The sequence below is a fragment of the Microcaecilia unicolor genome, chromosome 3 (genome assembly GCF_901765095.1).
Source record: "Microcaecilia unicolor chromosome 3, aMicUni1.1, whole genome shotgun sequence".
Lineage (NCBI taxonomy): Eukaryota > Metazoa > Chordata > Amphibia > Gymnophiona > Siphonopidae > Microcaecilia > Microcaecilia unicolor.
Window position 1 is genome coordinate 188,746,445 of NC_044033.1, and position 18,847 is coordinate 188,765,291.

Consider the following 18,847-nt stretch of genomic DNA (forward strand, 5'->3'; position numbering starts at 1 on the left):
CTAGATCCATTAGCACACCTTAGTAAATGAAACCCTTAATTTGTAATGTATATAGAATGTCAGGTTTTGAAATTTACATCTGCTGTCTTTATATTTTGCACAGTATGAGGGAACACATTACTGTTTTTCTGGTGTATTGAGTAGAAAGTCTGGCTGCTTGGGAGTTCAGTTTAATTTGTGTCCACATATTTCTGTTTTTAGTCTGTAGTTACATATTCTATATTGGTGAGGGTTGATCTGCATTCTGTGTGGTGTGGAAGAGGCCAGGTATTCTGCTGGCACTGAATGCCTATGCAGGACAATATGTACTAATCTGGCCTGTTTAGTTTTACAGTAGGTGTACTGGTGTTATGTGAATGTGAGAGGAGGCATAATATTCCCATGGTGCTGACTTATTTCAGTAAAAAAAAAATAAAAAAATGATATATATGATAGCTTCATATTCAGTGTTTTAGGCTTATGTGTGTTTTGAATAACCATAATTAATATGTATATGATGTATGTATGCAAATGAATATGCTAATGTGCCACGCCCCACCCTTTGCCCCCCCCCCCCCCCTCCCCAAATGAAACAGTCAAACTACGCCCATGATTTGGGGATTCAGGGCAGTGGCAATCAATCTAAGCAGTAAGGCTGGATTGATAGGGGAAAAAACATTTTCAGTGTTTGGATACTTAGGGCCCTGTTTACTAAGCTGTGCTAGAGGCGCGTTAGCGTTTTAGTGCGCGCTGTGTAGATGCCCATAATATTCCTATTGGCGTCTATACGGGGTTAGCACGTGCTAATTTTTAGCATGCGCTAAAACGCTAGCTCACCTTCGTAAACAAGGACCTTAATAACCCACCCACCTTTTGGAGTTGGTGGAATAGATTTAATGGATTAATGGTGCTGGAGCAGAAGCATGCTAAATTTTCTTTGAAGAAAAATGTTTCTATTCACATGGGATGCCTATATACAATCAATGACGTAATCTCCATTCTGTGCTGTCTTAGGTGTGAATTTATTTTGGGTTTTTTTTTGTGGGGGGGGGGGGGAGAGGGTTAGGCAGATGGGTTTAGAGTTAGCTGGATGATATATATTTATGGTGGTTCCTTTTAAGGAGGGGGGTATAGGAACCCAACTCCCCCATCCTTACTATACTTTAGGGCTTTTAGTATTCATACTGCCCTGAGTTATTGGTATCAGTGAATTGGAGTTACTATCTAGCTAATCCTTGTATAACGGTCTACTTGGGAGTGTGTTTGAGGGTGGGAGGAAGTTAGGGTGGTGATACATGTTTTTATCTTGTTTGTTTCTCATATAGCTGTATGTAATAGTTGATTTGTTTCTCTATGATTTGTTCTGTATAGGTTGGTCAATTTTAGTTAATAAAAAGTTCTATAATAAAGGAGACAAACATGAATGAAAAATAATAATTCAGCAGGTGACTTCTTCAACTATCATTAAGTTGACAGGCATCTACTTGTGATCAGATTTTAGATGGAAGACTTGTACATTAGGGAGCTTCAGTGTGGAAAGTCAGATTGTTTTCTTGGGCGTATGCATATGTTGGAAAAACTTTTCAGGGTGGGGTCCTGAGAATAATTGGGTGGGGATTGCTGAGGTGGGGTTTTAGGGGGGGGTGTTCTGGAGAGGTGAGGTATCCATTAACTGTCCTGGTCTCATTTCAGAATTGCCGTATATGCAGTGGTTGCGGCTACCGGCCAGCTCAGCTGCCACCAGCCTGCCATTGGTACCAGAATTACACGATGTGTGAGACATGCCAACAACAGCGCAATGGAACTGTGGAGTGTGCTCCAAGTACTAAGTCAGAGCTGTCAGGGAGTGTGTCATGCAGCCAGACCTACCAAAAGTAAGTATAAGAGTTTAAGGTTTCTCCATGATTGAGGAGAGGTGGTGGTGTAATATCTCTTCTGGATCTAAAGTTCTTTTGTTATTGCTAAAGGAGTGGAGGGATGTTTCCTTATCAAAGGAGAGGCCTTTTTCTTTTTTTTTTTTTTAAACCGTAGTATCCTCTTGCTTGGATTTTTACCTCAGTTGGAACCAGGATTAGAATCTGGTGCCATGAGCCTTCATTCACAATTGATTGAATATTTTCATATTTTGGTCTATATTTTCCATGATCATGTGGGTAAATCTGTTACACGTGTGGGCGATGTGATCTGATGGCACTGAATATGCAGAGCATGCACTATTCTAAAAGTCAGAAAAGCCTAGCTCTGCTGGAATGGAATACATCAGACATGTCCCGTGTCCCACACTTACTGAATTCTTCCAGTCACAAATCTCCCTCTGCAGTCATTTTTTTTAACCAATAATGGCTTACTCTGTTTTGTCCTTTCTCAGTTTGAAGTTTTGGAGGCTGCTGATTTTGGACATTTTCTTATTTGACTTGATAGATACTGTTTTCCCCACTGTGACTGACCAAAAAGCCATGGAGTTTAAATGGTGCCTTCTTTGCAGCAGTAAACTGTTTTATCATTGAACCTCATAATGATATTGTTGCTGAGGCAGTGGTTACACTACCAAATATTGTTAGATTCTAATTGTCTCGTAGTGCCATAAAACTAAGGAGACTTAGGGGCTCATTTCAAAGCACTCAGACTTACAAATTTTCATAGGTTGTTATTCAACTTTTGTAAGTCTATGTGCTTTGAAAATCTGCCTTCTTGTCTCTAAGACATATTCTAACTATTGTGTCATGTTGACATTGAAGCTACTCATAAAACATCTTGAGCCTGGCCATTGTCTAGTGCGATAACTCTACTTTATTCTCTCGATAAAGGAAACGCAGTTGAGTGTGCGAGTGAGCTATTGAGGCCAAGCACTGTACTCCAGTATTGCAGCTTTGATGTGTGAGTCTTGTTGTCTCAATTCAGTGAGAACAGTGAGGATGTTGAATTCTTCCTTCTGAAAATAAATCCAGGCATAAGGAATTTGTCAATGCATGTTCATCCAGAACATATACTGTACCTCACCAACCTGTCTGCCTTTCCTTGAGCCCTGTGTTTACTTTCATAATACAGGAGGATATACTGTCTCTTGTAGCTGATCCAGAGCAGTTGCCTGAAATAGTATATAAAAAAGACAAAATGCCAGTCACCAGCTATGCTTCAGAAAAGCTCCACTGCACTGACTTGTGTTTTCCCATTTCCACCATCTCAGTTCAGGTAGAATCAATGTAAAAGACCCCATATTGACTTATTTTCTAATCTTCAATTCATCCTTGATCTGGCTCAATACAGGTCATCAGAAGTCATTAAGTTTTGATAGTGTTATCTCCATTTTCTCATAGGGTGGCATCAAAGACCATAGCCTATAGGAAACACTTTCCATTCTCCAGTTCATTTATGTCCTGCCACTCTTGTATTGATCTGAATAAGCACACATGGAGTTGAACTGTGATTAGGATTCTGACAGAGATGACTCACTGGGTCACACCTTCTGACTCTCTTGTTTTTTTTTTATTATTATTTATTATTATTTTTAATTTCTTTCCGGAAGACCTTTTCTGCCCAGTTTTTTTCAAAGCATATTGCAATTGATTAGAAAAAGTGCATTCAAGGACTCCAGTGTGGGAATTCTATACCTTAAAGATAACTGTTGCTCTTCCATCTCATCCTATCCTAATGGATTGTCAATGTGAATTTGGATGAAAACTATTAATTGCAAGCTGCTTATCTCACTAATTGGTATCAATAGAACCAGCTGGAAAGAAGTCCAAAAATTAAAGTCGATTGCACTAGTTATTCTAGCAAAGGATCCACAAATTTTGAACATGTTCGGCAGGAATCTGATTTTCAGAACATGGTGTCCTCAATGCACATCTCTCTATATAATACACACCTCCAACGTTCTGAAGCCTCCACAAGTCCCAACGTTCTAAATGCATGATGGTGAAACCAGGAATTCGCCATGAGTGTTGGCCCCGCCCCCCACGTTAAAACATCATGACGTCGAGGGCGGACCAATGACACTCAACCAATCGCATCGCGAACCCATTACTAAGCGACGGAACGTGACATAAGACACATCGCAGAACCATGAAAAGCAGCAGCAACAGTTGCTACACGACGTCAACAGCAACGCTTAAAAGGACCATATAGATCTCTGCTAACCACACAAACAATGGACACGGAGGGCATATGAGGGAAGGAAAAAAACCCAGCACATACACACACACTCTCACTCTTAACTGGCTATAATGAGCAACTGACCTGCCACTATCACAGGGACTGCTAGCACCTCTCTTTCTCTCTCTCTCTCTCTCTCTCACACACACACACACACACACACACACGTACACACGGGACACAGAGGGGATGGAAGACAAGGAACGAATCATTGGGTATGGAGGGGGGCGGCAGGGGAGATAAGGAAAGAACTGCCTCAAATGTTTGTGCTGTGCTATGTACAATTATAATGCTGTCTCTTCATTTTGACCCTACCCTTTCACACTCACGCACACACACACACTTACAGTCTGTATCTCACACACACACCCACACACATATACACACTCTCTCACACAGACACACAAACACGGCTCAAATGGTTCAGCTGTCCTATGTAAAATTTCACTGCTGTCTCTTCATTTTCACCCTACCTGTGCACACTCTCTTTCACACAGAGACACACACTTTGTGTCACACAGACACACATACATATATATACACACTCTCACTCTCTCTATAGCCTTGCTAGCGCCCATTTCATTTGTTATGAAACGGGCCTTTTTTACTAGTATCTTATATTTTACTGTTTTGTTGTAAACCGCTCTGGTGAGCCATTGCAATCCTCATTGAGTTAATGTAGGAAGTTCTCAAAACAAACAAGCCATGCAGTGACCACCTCGCTCCACCAGCCCTGAATCCAGCCAGATCCACGGGTAAGGCCCAAAGATATGAGGTTGGGTTACCACAAAAAAAGCCCTGTTTGAGTTCAGAGCTGACACAATTCACATCTGAAGTCATAAAGCTAATTTGAAGCAATAGTGTGCCAGCCTTAAAGGCACAGATCAAGTTCATGGTGGTGAAGGACAAAATAGACCTTGAGGGTAGTCTGTCTGCAAAGGTCCCCTCCTCCATGGCAGACTTGCTTGTGGCCTCCAGAAAACATGGTGCTGACCACCCCATCATGCTCAGTCTACTTGAGCTGGGGGAGCTCTGTTGCTCGCTGTTTAGCAGCTTTTTCAACTAATGCCTTGCTCCTCCAGTTAGTTCAAGTTTTGTGCAGTACATCTCCCCTTTGCTGCAGACCACAGCACTGTTATCTCCAGTGCCCAGTTAGGGCAGCCAGTGCACAGATCCTATCCAATCAAAGGCTATTACTTCTAGGACTCTCCTCTGTCATTTGGACACAGATGGGAGTCCTTTCTTCTTTCTAATCTATCTGACTGAACCCTTCTCATATTCCAAGTAGGGCCAATTTCAAAGTCCACTAGAGCCAGGAGAACTAGATAATATGACCGGTGGCCTGGGTGCTTCAGAGCCAGCAGAGGCCATGGAATCTCTACTGGAGGGAGACCTAAAGGCACAGACTTGAAGATTCATCTTACCCAGATTCCTACAGAAACTGACTTTATTTATTTTTGTTACATTTGTACCCCGTGCTTTCCCACTCATGGCAGGCTCAATGCGGCAGGCAATGGAGGGTTAACTGACTTGCCCAGAGTCACCAGGAGTTGCCTGTGCCGGGAATCGAACTCAGTTCCTCAGGACCAAAGTCCACCACCCTAACCACTAGGCCACTCCTCCATAGGTTTCTATGGAACTTTGGTAGAGGAGTGTGGTAGCCGTGTTAGTCAACTCTTAAGGTTATCAATAGAAATCAAACAAAATAAAACATGGAAAAGAAAATAAGATGATACCTTTTTTATTGAACATAACTTAATACATTTCTTGATTAGCTTTCGAAGGTTGCCCTTCTTCGTCAGATCGGAAATAAGCAAATGTGCTAGCTGACAGTGTATATAAGTGAAAACATTCAAGCATTACTATGACAGTCTGACAGGGTGGGAGGATGGGGGTGGGTAGGAGGTATGCATGGGGACATCAAAGCATATCATTGATATTCTAACAGGATGGGTGTGCATAGGTGAGGGGTGGGGTGATCAACAGAGAAATACAGCTCTATGGTTTATAATGGGCTAGGAACCCCAGATCCTTGTTAAGTCCTTTCTGTTGGGTGTTAAAATATTCAATCATTCTGACTTCAAAGGTCTTACGTTCTTGTATGGTTTTAAAGTTACCTTTCAGGATTCTCACTGTGAAGTCACTGGTACAGTGTCCCGGTCCTGTAAAATGCTGACCAACAGGGGTGGGAGCCCTACTGGCACCAGTATTGTTCATGTGATGTCTATGTAAATTGAATCTTGTCTTAAGCATCTGGCCTGTTTCTCCAATATAGCATCCTTCGTTACATTTTTTACACTGAATGATATATACCACATTGGAAGATGAGCAAGTGAAAGATTCCTTTATGTTGAATATCTTTCCTTTGTGGATGACTGTGGGGTCCTGTGAAATATTTTGGCATAGTTTGCAACTGGATAAATTACAGGGAAGTGTGCCCTTCTGTTCCTTTTCAGTCTGTGATGGAAGTTTACTTCTGATTAGCTTGTGTTTTAAGTTGGGTGGCTGTCGGATGGCCAGTACTGGTGGGGATGGGAATATCTCTTTCAGTAATTCATCCTCCTGGAGTATAGGTTGTAGATCTCTTATGATTTTCCTCAGTTTTCCCAGCTCTGGATTGTATGTCACTACAAGGGGGATTCTGTCTGTGGATTTTTTCTCCTTGTACTGTAGCAGATTCTCCCTGGGTGTTTTGAGGGACGAGGCAATATTCTTGGAGATTATTTTGGGGTTGTAGCCTTTCTGTTTGAAGGATGCAGTCAGGCTTTTAAGGTGTCTGTCTCTGTCACTTGGGTCAGAGCAGATACGGTGGTATCTTGTGGCTTGGCTGTAAATGATGAATCTTTTTGTATGTGAAGGATGGAAGCTGGAGTTGTGGAGGTAGCTGCATCTGTCTGTGGGTTTCTTGTATATAGATGTTTGTATACAGCCATCACTGATTGAGACCGTGGTGTCCAAAAATTGACTTTTTCTGGGGAGTAGTCAATTTGAATCTGATTGTAGGATGGTATGTATTGAAGGCAGAATAAAATTGTTTCAGAGTTTCTTCACCCTCCGTCCTCCGTACTACCGGTACATCGATGACATTTTTATGATTTGGTCGGAGGGTGAAAAAATACTTCCTGACATTTTTCTTGAGTCTGCCTCCCTTCATTCTCATTTCATGTCCTCTCGTTCTACCGCCTTCCCATCTCCGGAAAAGGTTTGTTTGTGGATTTATATCTTTTAAATATTTGAGCGTCTGTATCATATCACCCCTGTTTCTCCTCTCCTCCAGGGTATACATGTTCAGGTGCGCAAGTCTCTCCTCATACGTCTTGTAACGCAAATCCCATACCATTTTCGTAGCTTTTTTTTGCACCGCTTCAATTCTTTTTACATCCTTAACAAGATACGGCCTCCAAAACGGAACACAATACTCCAGGTGTGGCCTCACTAACGACTTGTACAGGGGCATCAACACCTCTTTTCTTCTGCTGATCACACCTCTCTCTATACATCCTAGCAACCTTCTAGCTACGGCCACCGCCTTGTCACACTGTTTCGTCGCCTTCAGATCCTCAGCTACTATCACCCCAAGATCCCTCTCCCCGTCCGTACATATCAGACTCTCCCCACTTAACACATACGTCTTCCGTGGATTTCTACATCCTAAGTGCATTACTTTGCATTGAATTTTAATTGCCAAACCTTAGACCATTCTTCTAGCTTCCGTAGGTCGTTTTTCATGTTTTCCACTCCCTCCCGGGTGTCGACTCTGTTACAAATTTTAGTATCATCCGCAAAAATGCAAACTTTACCTTCTAACCCTTCGGCAATGTCACTCACAAATATATTGAACAGTATCGGTCCCAGCACCGATCCCTGAGACACTTCACTACTCTCCTTTCCCTCCTCCGAGCGAATTCCATTTACCACCACCCTTTGGCGTCTGTCCGTCAACCAGTTCCTAATCCAGTTTACCACATCGGGTCTTATTTTCAGCCTATCAAGTTTATTTAAGAGCCTCCTGTGGGGAACCGTGTCAAAAGCTTTGCTGAAATCTAAGTAGATTACGTCCATAGCATGTCCACATGTCTACACTCCTGGGGTTCCTTATGACTAAGAAGAAATATTCTCTGATTCCTATGCAAAAAGTCTGCATTTGGTAAACCAACAGAGCAGAAGATACCTTTTTAATAATAGGATGTAGTCAGCATTATCATCGGGCTTTATACTACTTTTATGGTTAAATCCATTCAAAGTGGTTTATATCCAAATAGAATAAAATAAAAAGAAGAAAAAAGAAACAGCCAGTGGATACATAACCTAAGTTACTAATAATCCTACATTTTAAACCAAGGTTTTTAAGCTTTTCTTAAATGAAACTAAAGGGAAGGTGATGGGATTTGATTTACTGCTTTTCTGTGGTTACCGTCAAAGCAGTTGCATATTATATATATTTTGTACTTGGGGAAATGGAGGGTTAAGTGATTTGCCCAGAGTCACAAGGAGCTGCAATGGGAATCAAACCCAGTTCCCCTAGTTCTCAAACCACTGCACTAACTATCAGGCATATCCCTCAAATTCTGAGGCAGCTTATTTCAGAATAAAGGGCCTATCCACTAAAAGCTGTTTTTCTCCAGTTCACTCTGGGACAGAGTCCTAATGAAGGAATTTACAACAATCTTTGATTAGCAGATCTGAGCATCCGGGTAGGTTCCTACTGACGAATCATACCAAATAAATATCCCAGTGTTTAACTTAAATATCCAAACCTTTAACATAAACATTGTTCTCTAACTGGTAACCATTGTAATTCTTTAAGGATGGGGTGAGTACTTTCTTGTCTACTTTTCCCCTTAAGCAATCTTGCTACTATATGTTGTACTACTTAGTTGTTGTAAAGGTTTTCTGGTAATTACTAAGTAGAGAACACAGCAGTAATCCAACAAATTTAACAAAAGTGCATATGTAATCATCCGCGATACCCATACTTCTAGGAAGGGCTGCAATTGTCTAATCAATTTAAGCTTACTAAAGGCCGTTCTAGTAATATTAGAAATTTGTTTTGGGCCAGTCCCTTCTTTTTTTTTATTGATTACTCCCAGCATTTTAACTTCATCTACTCAAGGGGATGATCTTTCTCCCAGTTTTCACAGGGCTCCAGGCCCTGATGGCATGACAGCAGAAGTTTACAAAATATTACAAGAGCATATCTCGGTATCACTAGAGGTACACTATGAACTGATATATCAAGCTAGATCATTTCTGGCACATGCAAATCATTCGATAATGGTTGTATTTTCACTCGACTTGTGCTGACAAATCTCCTTGCTGAATTTTGAACTGAAACTTACGGCAAAGATTTTAGCAACTAGATTGGCGCCTATGGTTCCATGCCCGTGTTCGTACTGAGATGATTACATATTTGGCACGGGTTCAAGTCTTAATATCTTGTTTTATAGTTTTATGGAGTGATATGGTTCATTGGCGCCCGACTGTACACAAGACTCTTTTGTACCTTTTATGCCTTTGGATGGTTGTTTTCCTGAAGAAGACATTATATGGAGTAAGTTTTGCTGCTCTGTGAAAACTTTTAATACAGCTGCAGTGTTGTGGATCAACAAGGATTCCCTACTGGGGACAAATTACCAGGACACCTCTGAGATAGATATATTCTATCCTACAGAGCCTGGGTTTGACATACGTCCTTGTGGAACAGTTTGGGTGTAGGCAGTATTTGTTATGACAGCATTACTACAAGCAGGAGTTTGACTATTTTGATACATTTTTAGCATAAGCTCTTCAAGTATATAATAAAGTGTTTGGAGATTATCATAGTTGTCGTTATATATTTTATATACATATTTATTGTGGATATCTTGAAAACCTGACTGGCTGAGTGTACCTCGAGGACCGGGTTGAGAACCACTAGTCTAGTGTACCCATGCCCCAGCCGACCCCAGCTGTACAAAAAAAAAAAAAAATCTCTTCAAGGTTCTGGTACATTTGATATATCGTTTATTATACTTAGACTAGAAAGTATTTTCTTTCCCTGTTTTATCTGTTTTTGCCATCTTGATGGACCCCGGGTTGTGGGGTTCCACAGAGCTCACCATTCTTAATGCTTTTATTTACATCTATTTATCTCTTTGGGCAATTTGTTTTCGGAATTGGGCATTATAGTTTTATGCAGTTGATGTTTTTCTGCCTAGTCCAGTTTTACAAAAATTTGAAGACAACTTCTTTAAAATAACATATCTCGCTTATAGATAATTGGACTAATGAACATTTTTTAAAAATTGAAATGAAAAAACGAAAATTCTAACGTATGGGAACTTTGAATATATTCCATGTAAAGAGCTTATCCTATCGTGTGGTGAGAATTTAAAAATAGAGGATCATTCTAACATTCTTGGGATAATTCTAGACACTAATCTGTCTTTTGAGAGACAAATTAATGAATTAACATTAAACATTTTTTTTTTTTTAGATTAATACAGATTCGAGCTATACGACCCTTGTTAAATCCACAAAGCTTTAGAACCCATAGTACAGGCAATTATCCTTCCATATCTAGATTACTGCACCTCATTATATTGCAATATTTCAATTAAACTTCAGAAAAGGTTGCAGTTATTACAAAAATACCACTGCTAGATTATTCTTTATTAAGTGTAAGTTTGATAGTGCTGCTTTGCTTTTGACAGATCTTCATCGGTTACCCGTTCACAAATGTGTTAGGTATAAGCTGGCTTGTTTAGTTTTTAAATCAATTTATGATCAAAACTCAGGGGGAATTACTGAACTACTTGCTATCCCTCCTTATATACATAACTTTTTTTCTTTGAACTCGACAAATAGAATACCTTTCACTTAGAAATGTTCTTTTAATGTCTGTCCATGAGCATTTGTTTCTATTTCAGTGTGCAAGAATTGGAATGCTCTACCCTGCATATTAAGACAAATGCCGCCCCATTTGTGTTTTAGAAAGGCTTTGAAAACACACCTGTTTGAAAATTAATGAATTATGTACAATTCGTTGTGGATTATATTTCCCTTGCATGTTGATTCTCTTAGCGTGAACTGCGATGAATCCTAATTGGAATGTGGGCGGTATTCAAAACAGAGAATAGAATTGAAAATAAATATATTCAAAGGACAAAGTGCAGACAGGAAAATGTATATACATTAACATAAGTAATAAAATCTGTAGCAAAATTTTAATTAAAAGCAAAAAAATGGAAGGGAACATGGGAGGGTAGATATCGATGCTCACCATCAGTTATTCTCAGCAGTGATGGTGAGGAGGAGGTCATAAAGCCCTCTCAATTTTGAGTTGAGTTTTAAACCTAAGTAAAGAAAGTTCATGTCTAGTGTGTCATGGCAAGTGGTTCCATAGTGTGGGATCTACCACAGAGGTGGAGGAATGTGGAACATGACGAGCAGGTAAATGGATTCGGGAAAGTAGTTTAGTCAGCAAGACACTTCAAAAGACTGAGGGAGACGAAGGTTATCGAGTCTTTCTATGAATAAATATTGAGTTTGACAACGTTAGTCTCCCTCTGTCTTTTGGAAGTGCCTTTACACTACTTTCCTGACTCCATAGTGTGGGAGCCATAACTGAGGGGGGTCTTTTTACTAAAGATTAGCTCGAGTTACCTGCAGCAGGGCCCATTTTATTACTATGGGCCCTGCTGCAGATAACTCGAGCTAATCTTTAGTAAAAGACCCCCTGAAAGAGGCACAGAGTATTTTCAAAGCACATAATCATAGTAAATGACGGTGTACTACTACTACTACTACTTAACATGACGGTGTATGATCCACCCAGTCTGCCCAACAGCCACATTCATTATCAATTTATGATTGAACAAACAATCCAATAGTATTACTAACAATATTACTTAATAAGTTCCACTTTATAATGACTTCCCTTCCACCACTGATATATACATAGCTCACACTCGTAGCATACGATATGAATGTGGTATAAAATACGCATACTTGATCCTGATTTGTCTTTGCCGTTTTTGGAACTTAGACCATAGAAATCTGCCTGGCACTGCCCTACTTACCAACTACTGGAGTTGCCATTGAAGCCAACTCTAGCCCATTCTGATCTGTCCTTCTGTATATGAGACACAGACCATAGATGTCTGTCTGGTACTGCCTTACTTCTCCACTGCTGGAGTTGCAGTCTAAGCATCAGCATCACCCCTTCCCATCATAAATGAACTCATAGCTGCTGTTTGGTTAAGTTTTGTTTTGATAACATCCACTTTTACTAACCTTTTCCCTTTGTGTTTATCCCACACATTTTTTAATTCCATCTCCACTGGAAGGGCATTCCAGGCATCCACTACTTTGACATTACTCTTAAGTTCATCACCCTGCAACCTTAGTTTGCGTTCTCTAGTTCTTCTGCTTTCCTGTTTCTGGAAAAGATTTGCTTGTATTTTAATACCTTTCTTGTACTTAAATGTCTGTATCATATCTCCTTAATCCCTCCTTTTGTCTAGTGTATACATATTCAGGTCTTATTTTCTCATATGTCATTTGGTGCAAACCTAATATTTTTTTTTTTGTCACCTTCCTCCAGACCGCTTCAAGTCATTTTAGGTCATGAGCAAGAAACAGCCTCCAGGATTGAACCCAGTATTCCAAGTGGCGTTTCACCAATGACCTGGACAGGGGCATTAATGCCTCTCTGTGCAGCCTAGTATCCATCTGGTTACAGCCACTGCCTTGTCACATTGTTTCGCCACCTTGAGATCCTCAGTCACTATCTCTCCAAGGTCCCTCTCCTGGTCTGTGCATAGCAGCCTCTTGCCCCCTGGCACATACAGCTACTTTGGAATTTTACTCCCCAAGTGCATCATTCTGCACTTCATGTTGAATTTTAACTGCGAACATTAGACTTGTTCTAAATTTTGCAGATCTTGTCTTACGTTTTCTGTTCCCTCCGGGGTGTCCACTCTATTGCAAATCTTGGTGTCATCTGCAAAAAGACAAACTTTTCCTTTTAACCCATCAGCAATTTGTTCACAAATATATTGAACAGAATTGGCAACAGTACTGATCCTTGAGGCACTCTACTACTCACCTTTCTTTTCTTTGAAAGAATTCCGTTTACCACCATCCTCTGTTGTCTTGTTAGTCAACCAGTTTCTAATCCAGTTCACCATTTTGGGATCTAACTTCAGTCTGCTAAGTTTATTCATAAGTCTCCTATAAGGAACCGTGTCAAAGGCTTTGCTGAAATCCAAGTAGACTTTTTTGACTGGGTAACTAGAGAACTGGATAAAGGAGATACGTGCTCAATGTAATCAGTCGTATTTGTTTGGCACTCCTTTTCGTTTGGTAAAACCATATTGCTTTGGATCTTTTAACCCATTGGATTCTAGGAAGTTCACTATCCTTTCCTTCAGCAGAGCCTCCATTATTTTTCCTACCACTGAAGTGAGGTTTACCAACTTCTGTAAGTACTTTTGTGAAGAGGGACCGCATTCATTCTTTTCCAATTCTACGGAACTTCTCCCATCTCCGAAGATTTATTAAATCTTTAAGAGGACCAACTAGAGCTTCTCTGAGCTCTGCCAGTATTCTGGGATGGATCTTGTCTGGTTCTATGACTTTGTCCATTCCCATGACTCTAGTTTTTCGTGTTCTTTATAAATACTTTCTTCAGTGAATGGTGTGATAGCTGCTTCATTTCCATGTATACCTTTGTCAGCCAGCCAAGGTCCTTCTCTAGGATTTTCTTTCATGTACACAGAACAGAAGTATTGAGCGTCATTACCTTTGAAGTCAGCCTAGTCCACACTTCCTTAATGGTTTGCTCTTTCTGTTATCCCAGTTTGATTGTCCTTGGGCCTCCCAACCAGACTCTGCAAGATTATTTTGGCGCAGAAACAAAGCAACTCATCTCTTTTCCTTATACTTCCCCTCCCACCCCCTGTTTCTACTCACCCCATCCCTTTTTGGAACCCCATGCATTCTGCACACACTTTCCTTCATCTACCCCCTCCCTCTCCAACCAACAATCCCCATATCAGCCATACAAAAGACCATGATCACTCTGCCCCTAGCCCCACCCCTATGATAGCTGATACCCTTGTCATCAGCACATTTAGTTATTTATAATATCAAAACAAATATTAAGCTAATAGGACCACACTGCCCACATAAGCCTATCCTTTCAGTGCCGAGTCATTCATTAAGTACTATTTTCTTGGCCACAACTCTTTTAGCTTAGCATTCTTCTCGCTGCACATATGCTGACACACTCCCCTATGTGCATGATCAAGGCTACTGCAGATTTGTGGACATTTGGTCCCCACTAAGACTGAGGGGCTAGCCCAGTTGTACCAGCATCCTGGCCATTCACTTTTCTCACCAGTGTAGCTGTTGGATTGTTTTATGTATGATCCCAGGTCAGTTGACTTGCCAGGCTTGCTAGTGCATGTCTCCTTTCCAGTTAGTGCTCAGCCTTTATGGTTTTCCATGTAGTCTGTCTCTAAGGCCACAGAAGTCTGTCCAGAAAGGCCCTCAATTCCTCCACTGTCTCATAACATTGTTTAGCAATTGGCACATGTAAAAATCTCCCTTGTGGGACTATGAACAGTGAATCTGATGCTCCCACTGTATGAAGCTCAATACTGTAGGGTACCAATTGTTTGTGGCTGGCCATGACAGCAGCCCAATTCTTTGTGGCTGGCCATGGCAGCAGCAGAATAACCATTGAATAACACCTGTGCTCTCTGATAGTCCAGTTGCTGATGATTGTGGGAAAGCATCTTAATTTTCTTTCTCAGCATAGTTCAATATATGGGTCACCACTGGTCTCAGCTGACCATTTCCTTTGTGTGTGAGGCCTGTTTAATGGATGTGCTCCACATTGACACACATGCCCACTGGGCTGAGGCCTACCTTCTCTGGGAGTAAGATTCCACCAAACTCCACAACTCTTGGACTTCAATAATCTCTCGTAGCTCTACTATCTATAAATTATTGCGGTGACCCCAGCACTTTGCATCTCTCCTTGAGGCCATGAACCTGTGCTTCCAAAGCCCCCATTCTGTCCTGTTGCTGTGAGAGCAGTTGCTGTTCATGTCTGATTCAGTTAACCTGGCCCTCCAGGCTCTCCTTGATATAATTTGTGGAGGTCTGGAACTTGGATGCTTTGTCATCAAGGACTGCTGAGAGATTATGGGTGAGTTCTCTAATTGCTTCTCTTTGATGGTAAAAATTGGCACCATTGCCTCAGACAGCATCTTGCCAGTCTCCCTCTACTCTTTTCCCAGTCAGGTCATGTAATATTGAGTGGCGTTCTGGGCTGCCTTTCTTCTAGAAATCACCTTTCCATCTTCCACAGGCACCAGATGCTCTTAGAATTTGTTCCTCAAGTCAGTAAGGGTCTTTTCAATGTTAGGCAGTAAAAATGTGGAGCTAGGGGGTCCATGAGCGGAACTGAGATCAGGATCCTCTGCTCAGTGTCAGTGTGCAGTCATTATGTGGACGATTTCAATTACCCCGCTATTGACTTTGTAAATGGATCAGGGTATGCTAGGGAGGTAAAATTCCTTGACGAAATCAGGGACAGCTTTATGGAGCAGCTGGTACGGGAGCCAACAGCAGGAACAAAATTTCTAGACGTAGTCCTTAGTGGAGTGCATGATCTGGTGCAGGAGGTAATGGTGCTGGGGCCACTTGATAATAGTGATCATAATATGATCAGACTTGGTATCGGCTTTGGAGTAAGTACACGTAGGAAATCCAATATGTTTGCATTTAACTTTCAAAAAGGAGACTATGATAAAATGAGAAGAACGTTGAAATAAAAAGGCGTAACTGCGAAGGTCAACAATTTGCAACTGGCATAGATGCTGTTCAAAAATACCATCCTGGAAGCCCAATCCAAATTCTGTGTATTAAAAAAGGAGGAAGGAAGACCTAACGATAGCCGGCATGGTTTAAAAAGTGAGGTGAAGGAAGCTATTAGAGCTAAAAGAAAATCCTTCAGAAAATGGAAGAAGGAACTGACAATAAAAAAGCAGCATAAGGAATGTCAAGTCAAATGCAAAGTGCTGATAAGGAAGGCAAAGAGGGACTTTGAAAAAAAGATTGTGTTGGAGGCAAAAACATATAGTGAAATTTTTTTTTAGGTATACTAAAAGCAGGATACTAGCAAAAGAATCAGTTGGACCGCTAGATGACCGAGGTGTAAAAAGGGGCACTCGGGGAAGACAAAGCCATAGCGGAGAGATTAAATGAATTCTTTGCTTCGGTCTTCACCGAGGAAGATTTGGGAGAGATACCGGTGCCAGAAATGGTATTCAAAGCTGACGAGTCAACTGAATGAAATCTCTTTAAACCTGGAGGATGTAATGGGGCAATTTGACAAATTGAAGAGTAGCAAATTGCCTTGACTGGATGGTATTCATTCCAGAGTACTAATAGAATTGAAATATGAACTTGCGGAACTATTGTTAGTGATATGTAATTTATCTTTAAAATCAAGCATGGTACCGGAAGATTGGAGGGTGGCCAATGTAACGCCGATTTTTAAAAAAGGTTCTAGAGGAGATCCAAGAAATTTATAGACCGGTGATCCTAACGTCTTCCGGGCAAAATGGTAGATACTATTATAAAAAAACAAAATTACAGAGCTTATTTAAAAGCATGGATTAATGAGACAAAGCAAACATGGATTTAGTGAAGGGAAATCTTGCCTCACAAATCTATTACATTTCTTTGAAGGGGTGAACAAACATGGATAAAGGTGAGCCGGTCGATATTGTGTATCTGGATTTTCAAAAGGTGTTTGACAAAGTATCTCATGAAAGACTCCAGAGGAAATTGGAGAGTCATAGGATAGGAGGTAGTGTCCTATTGTGGATTAAAAACTGGTTAAAAAACAGAAAACAGAGAGAGTAAGGTTAAATGGTCTGTATTCTCAATGAAGAAGAGTAGATAGTGGGGTTCCGCATGGGTCTGTGCTGGTACTGCTGCTTTTTAACATATTTATAAATGATCTAGAGATTGGAGTACCTAGTGAGGTAATTAAATTTGCTGACGACCCAAAGTTATTCAAAGTTGTTAAATCACAAGAGGATTTTGAAAAATTACAAGAGAATCTTACGAGACTGGGCGACTGGGCATCTAAATGGCAGATGATGTTTAATGTGAGGAAGTGCAAAGTGATGCATGTGGGAAAGAGGAACCCAAATTATAGCCACGTAATGCAAGGTTCCACATTAGGCGTCACCGACCAGGATAGGGATGTAGGCATCATCATTGATGATACGTTGAAACCTTCTGCTTAATGTGTGGTGGCGGCTAAGAAAGCAAATAGCGTGTTAGGTATTATTAGGAAAGGAATGGAAAACAAAAATGAGGACCTTATAGTGCCTTTTTATTGCTCCATAGTGCGACTGCACCTTGAATATTGTGTGCAATTCTGGTCGCCGCATCTCAAAAAAGATATCGTGGAATTAGAAAAGGTACAGAGAAGGGCGACGAAAATGATATAGGGGATGGGACGACTTCCCTATGAGGAAAGGCTAAAGTGGCTAGTGCTCTTCAGCTTGGAGAAGAGGTGGCTGAGGGGAGATATTATGGATGTCTATAAAATAATGATTGGAGTGGAATGGGTAGACATGAATCGATTCTTTACTCTTTCCAAAAATATTAGGGTTAGGGGGCACGCAATGAAGTTACAAAGTACTAAATTTAAAACTAATCTGAGAAAATATTTCTTCACTCAACGTAATTAAACTCTGCAATTCGTTGCCAGAGAGTGTAGTAAAAGTGGTTAGCTTAGCAGGGTTTAAAAAAAGGTTTGGATGGCTTCCTAAAGGAAAAGACCATCGACCATTATTAAAATGGACTTGGGGAAATCCAGTGCTTATTTCTAGGATAATCAGCATAAAATATATTGTACTGTTTTGGGATCTTGCCAGGTACTTGTGACCTGGGTTGGCCACTGTTGGAAACACGATGCTGGGCTTGATGGACCTTCAGTCTGTCACTCTATGGCACTACTTATGTACTTAAGTTTGAGCTACTATCTGGAATGAAGCCACAAAGAAATTCTACTGTAACTGCATTAATTTTCGAAAGGGCAACTATAATAAAGTGTGGAAAGTGGGTAAAAAGAAGCTAAAAGGATCAGTTACAATGGTTAGTATACTAAATCAGGCATGGACGTTGTTCAAAAATACCATCTTGGAAGCGCAGACCAGATTCATTCCACGTATTTACAAAGGTGAAAAGAAGAGAAAACGAGAGCCAGCATGATTAAAAGGTGAAATGAAAGAGGCTATTACAGCCAAAAGAATGTCCTTCAAAGAGTGGAAAAAGGACCCAAATGAAGAAAACAAGCAGCATAAGTACTGGCAAGCCATATGCAAAGAAGTCTAAAAGGGAATATGAAGGGAAACTTGCTGCAAAGGGTAAAACTCACAGTAACAAGTTTTTCAGGTATATCAGAAGCAGAAAGCCTGTGAGGGAATCCATGGGACCGTTAGATCAAGAAGGAGCAAAAGTGGCACTTGGAGGACAAGGCATTAGTAAAGAAACTGAATGAATTCTTGCTTCTGTCTTTACAGAAGAAGATGTAAGAGATCTGCCTGTACTGGAAATGGTTTTCACGGGTGATGATGCGAAGGAACTGAAGGATATCTCTGTGAACCTGGAAGATGTACTGAGCCAAATCGACAAATTAAAG

The 18,847-nt window shown here is 40.7% G+C and overlaps 1 protein-coding gene across 1 annotated transcript in view; it reads left to right on the forward strand.

The window, feature by feature from the left end:
* KMT2D (lysine methyltransferase 2D) overlaps positions 1 to 18,847 on the forward strand; it is a 591,638-nt gene that overhangs the window by 135,567 nt on the left and 437,224 nt on the right. The window contains exon 9 of the mRNA XM_030196818.1: positions 1,672 to 1,853. Within this exon, the coding sequence (XP_030052678.1) occupies positions 1,672 to 1,853 (182 nt within the window). The remainder of the gene's footprint in view (positions 1 to 1,671; positions 1,854 to 18,847) is intronic.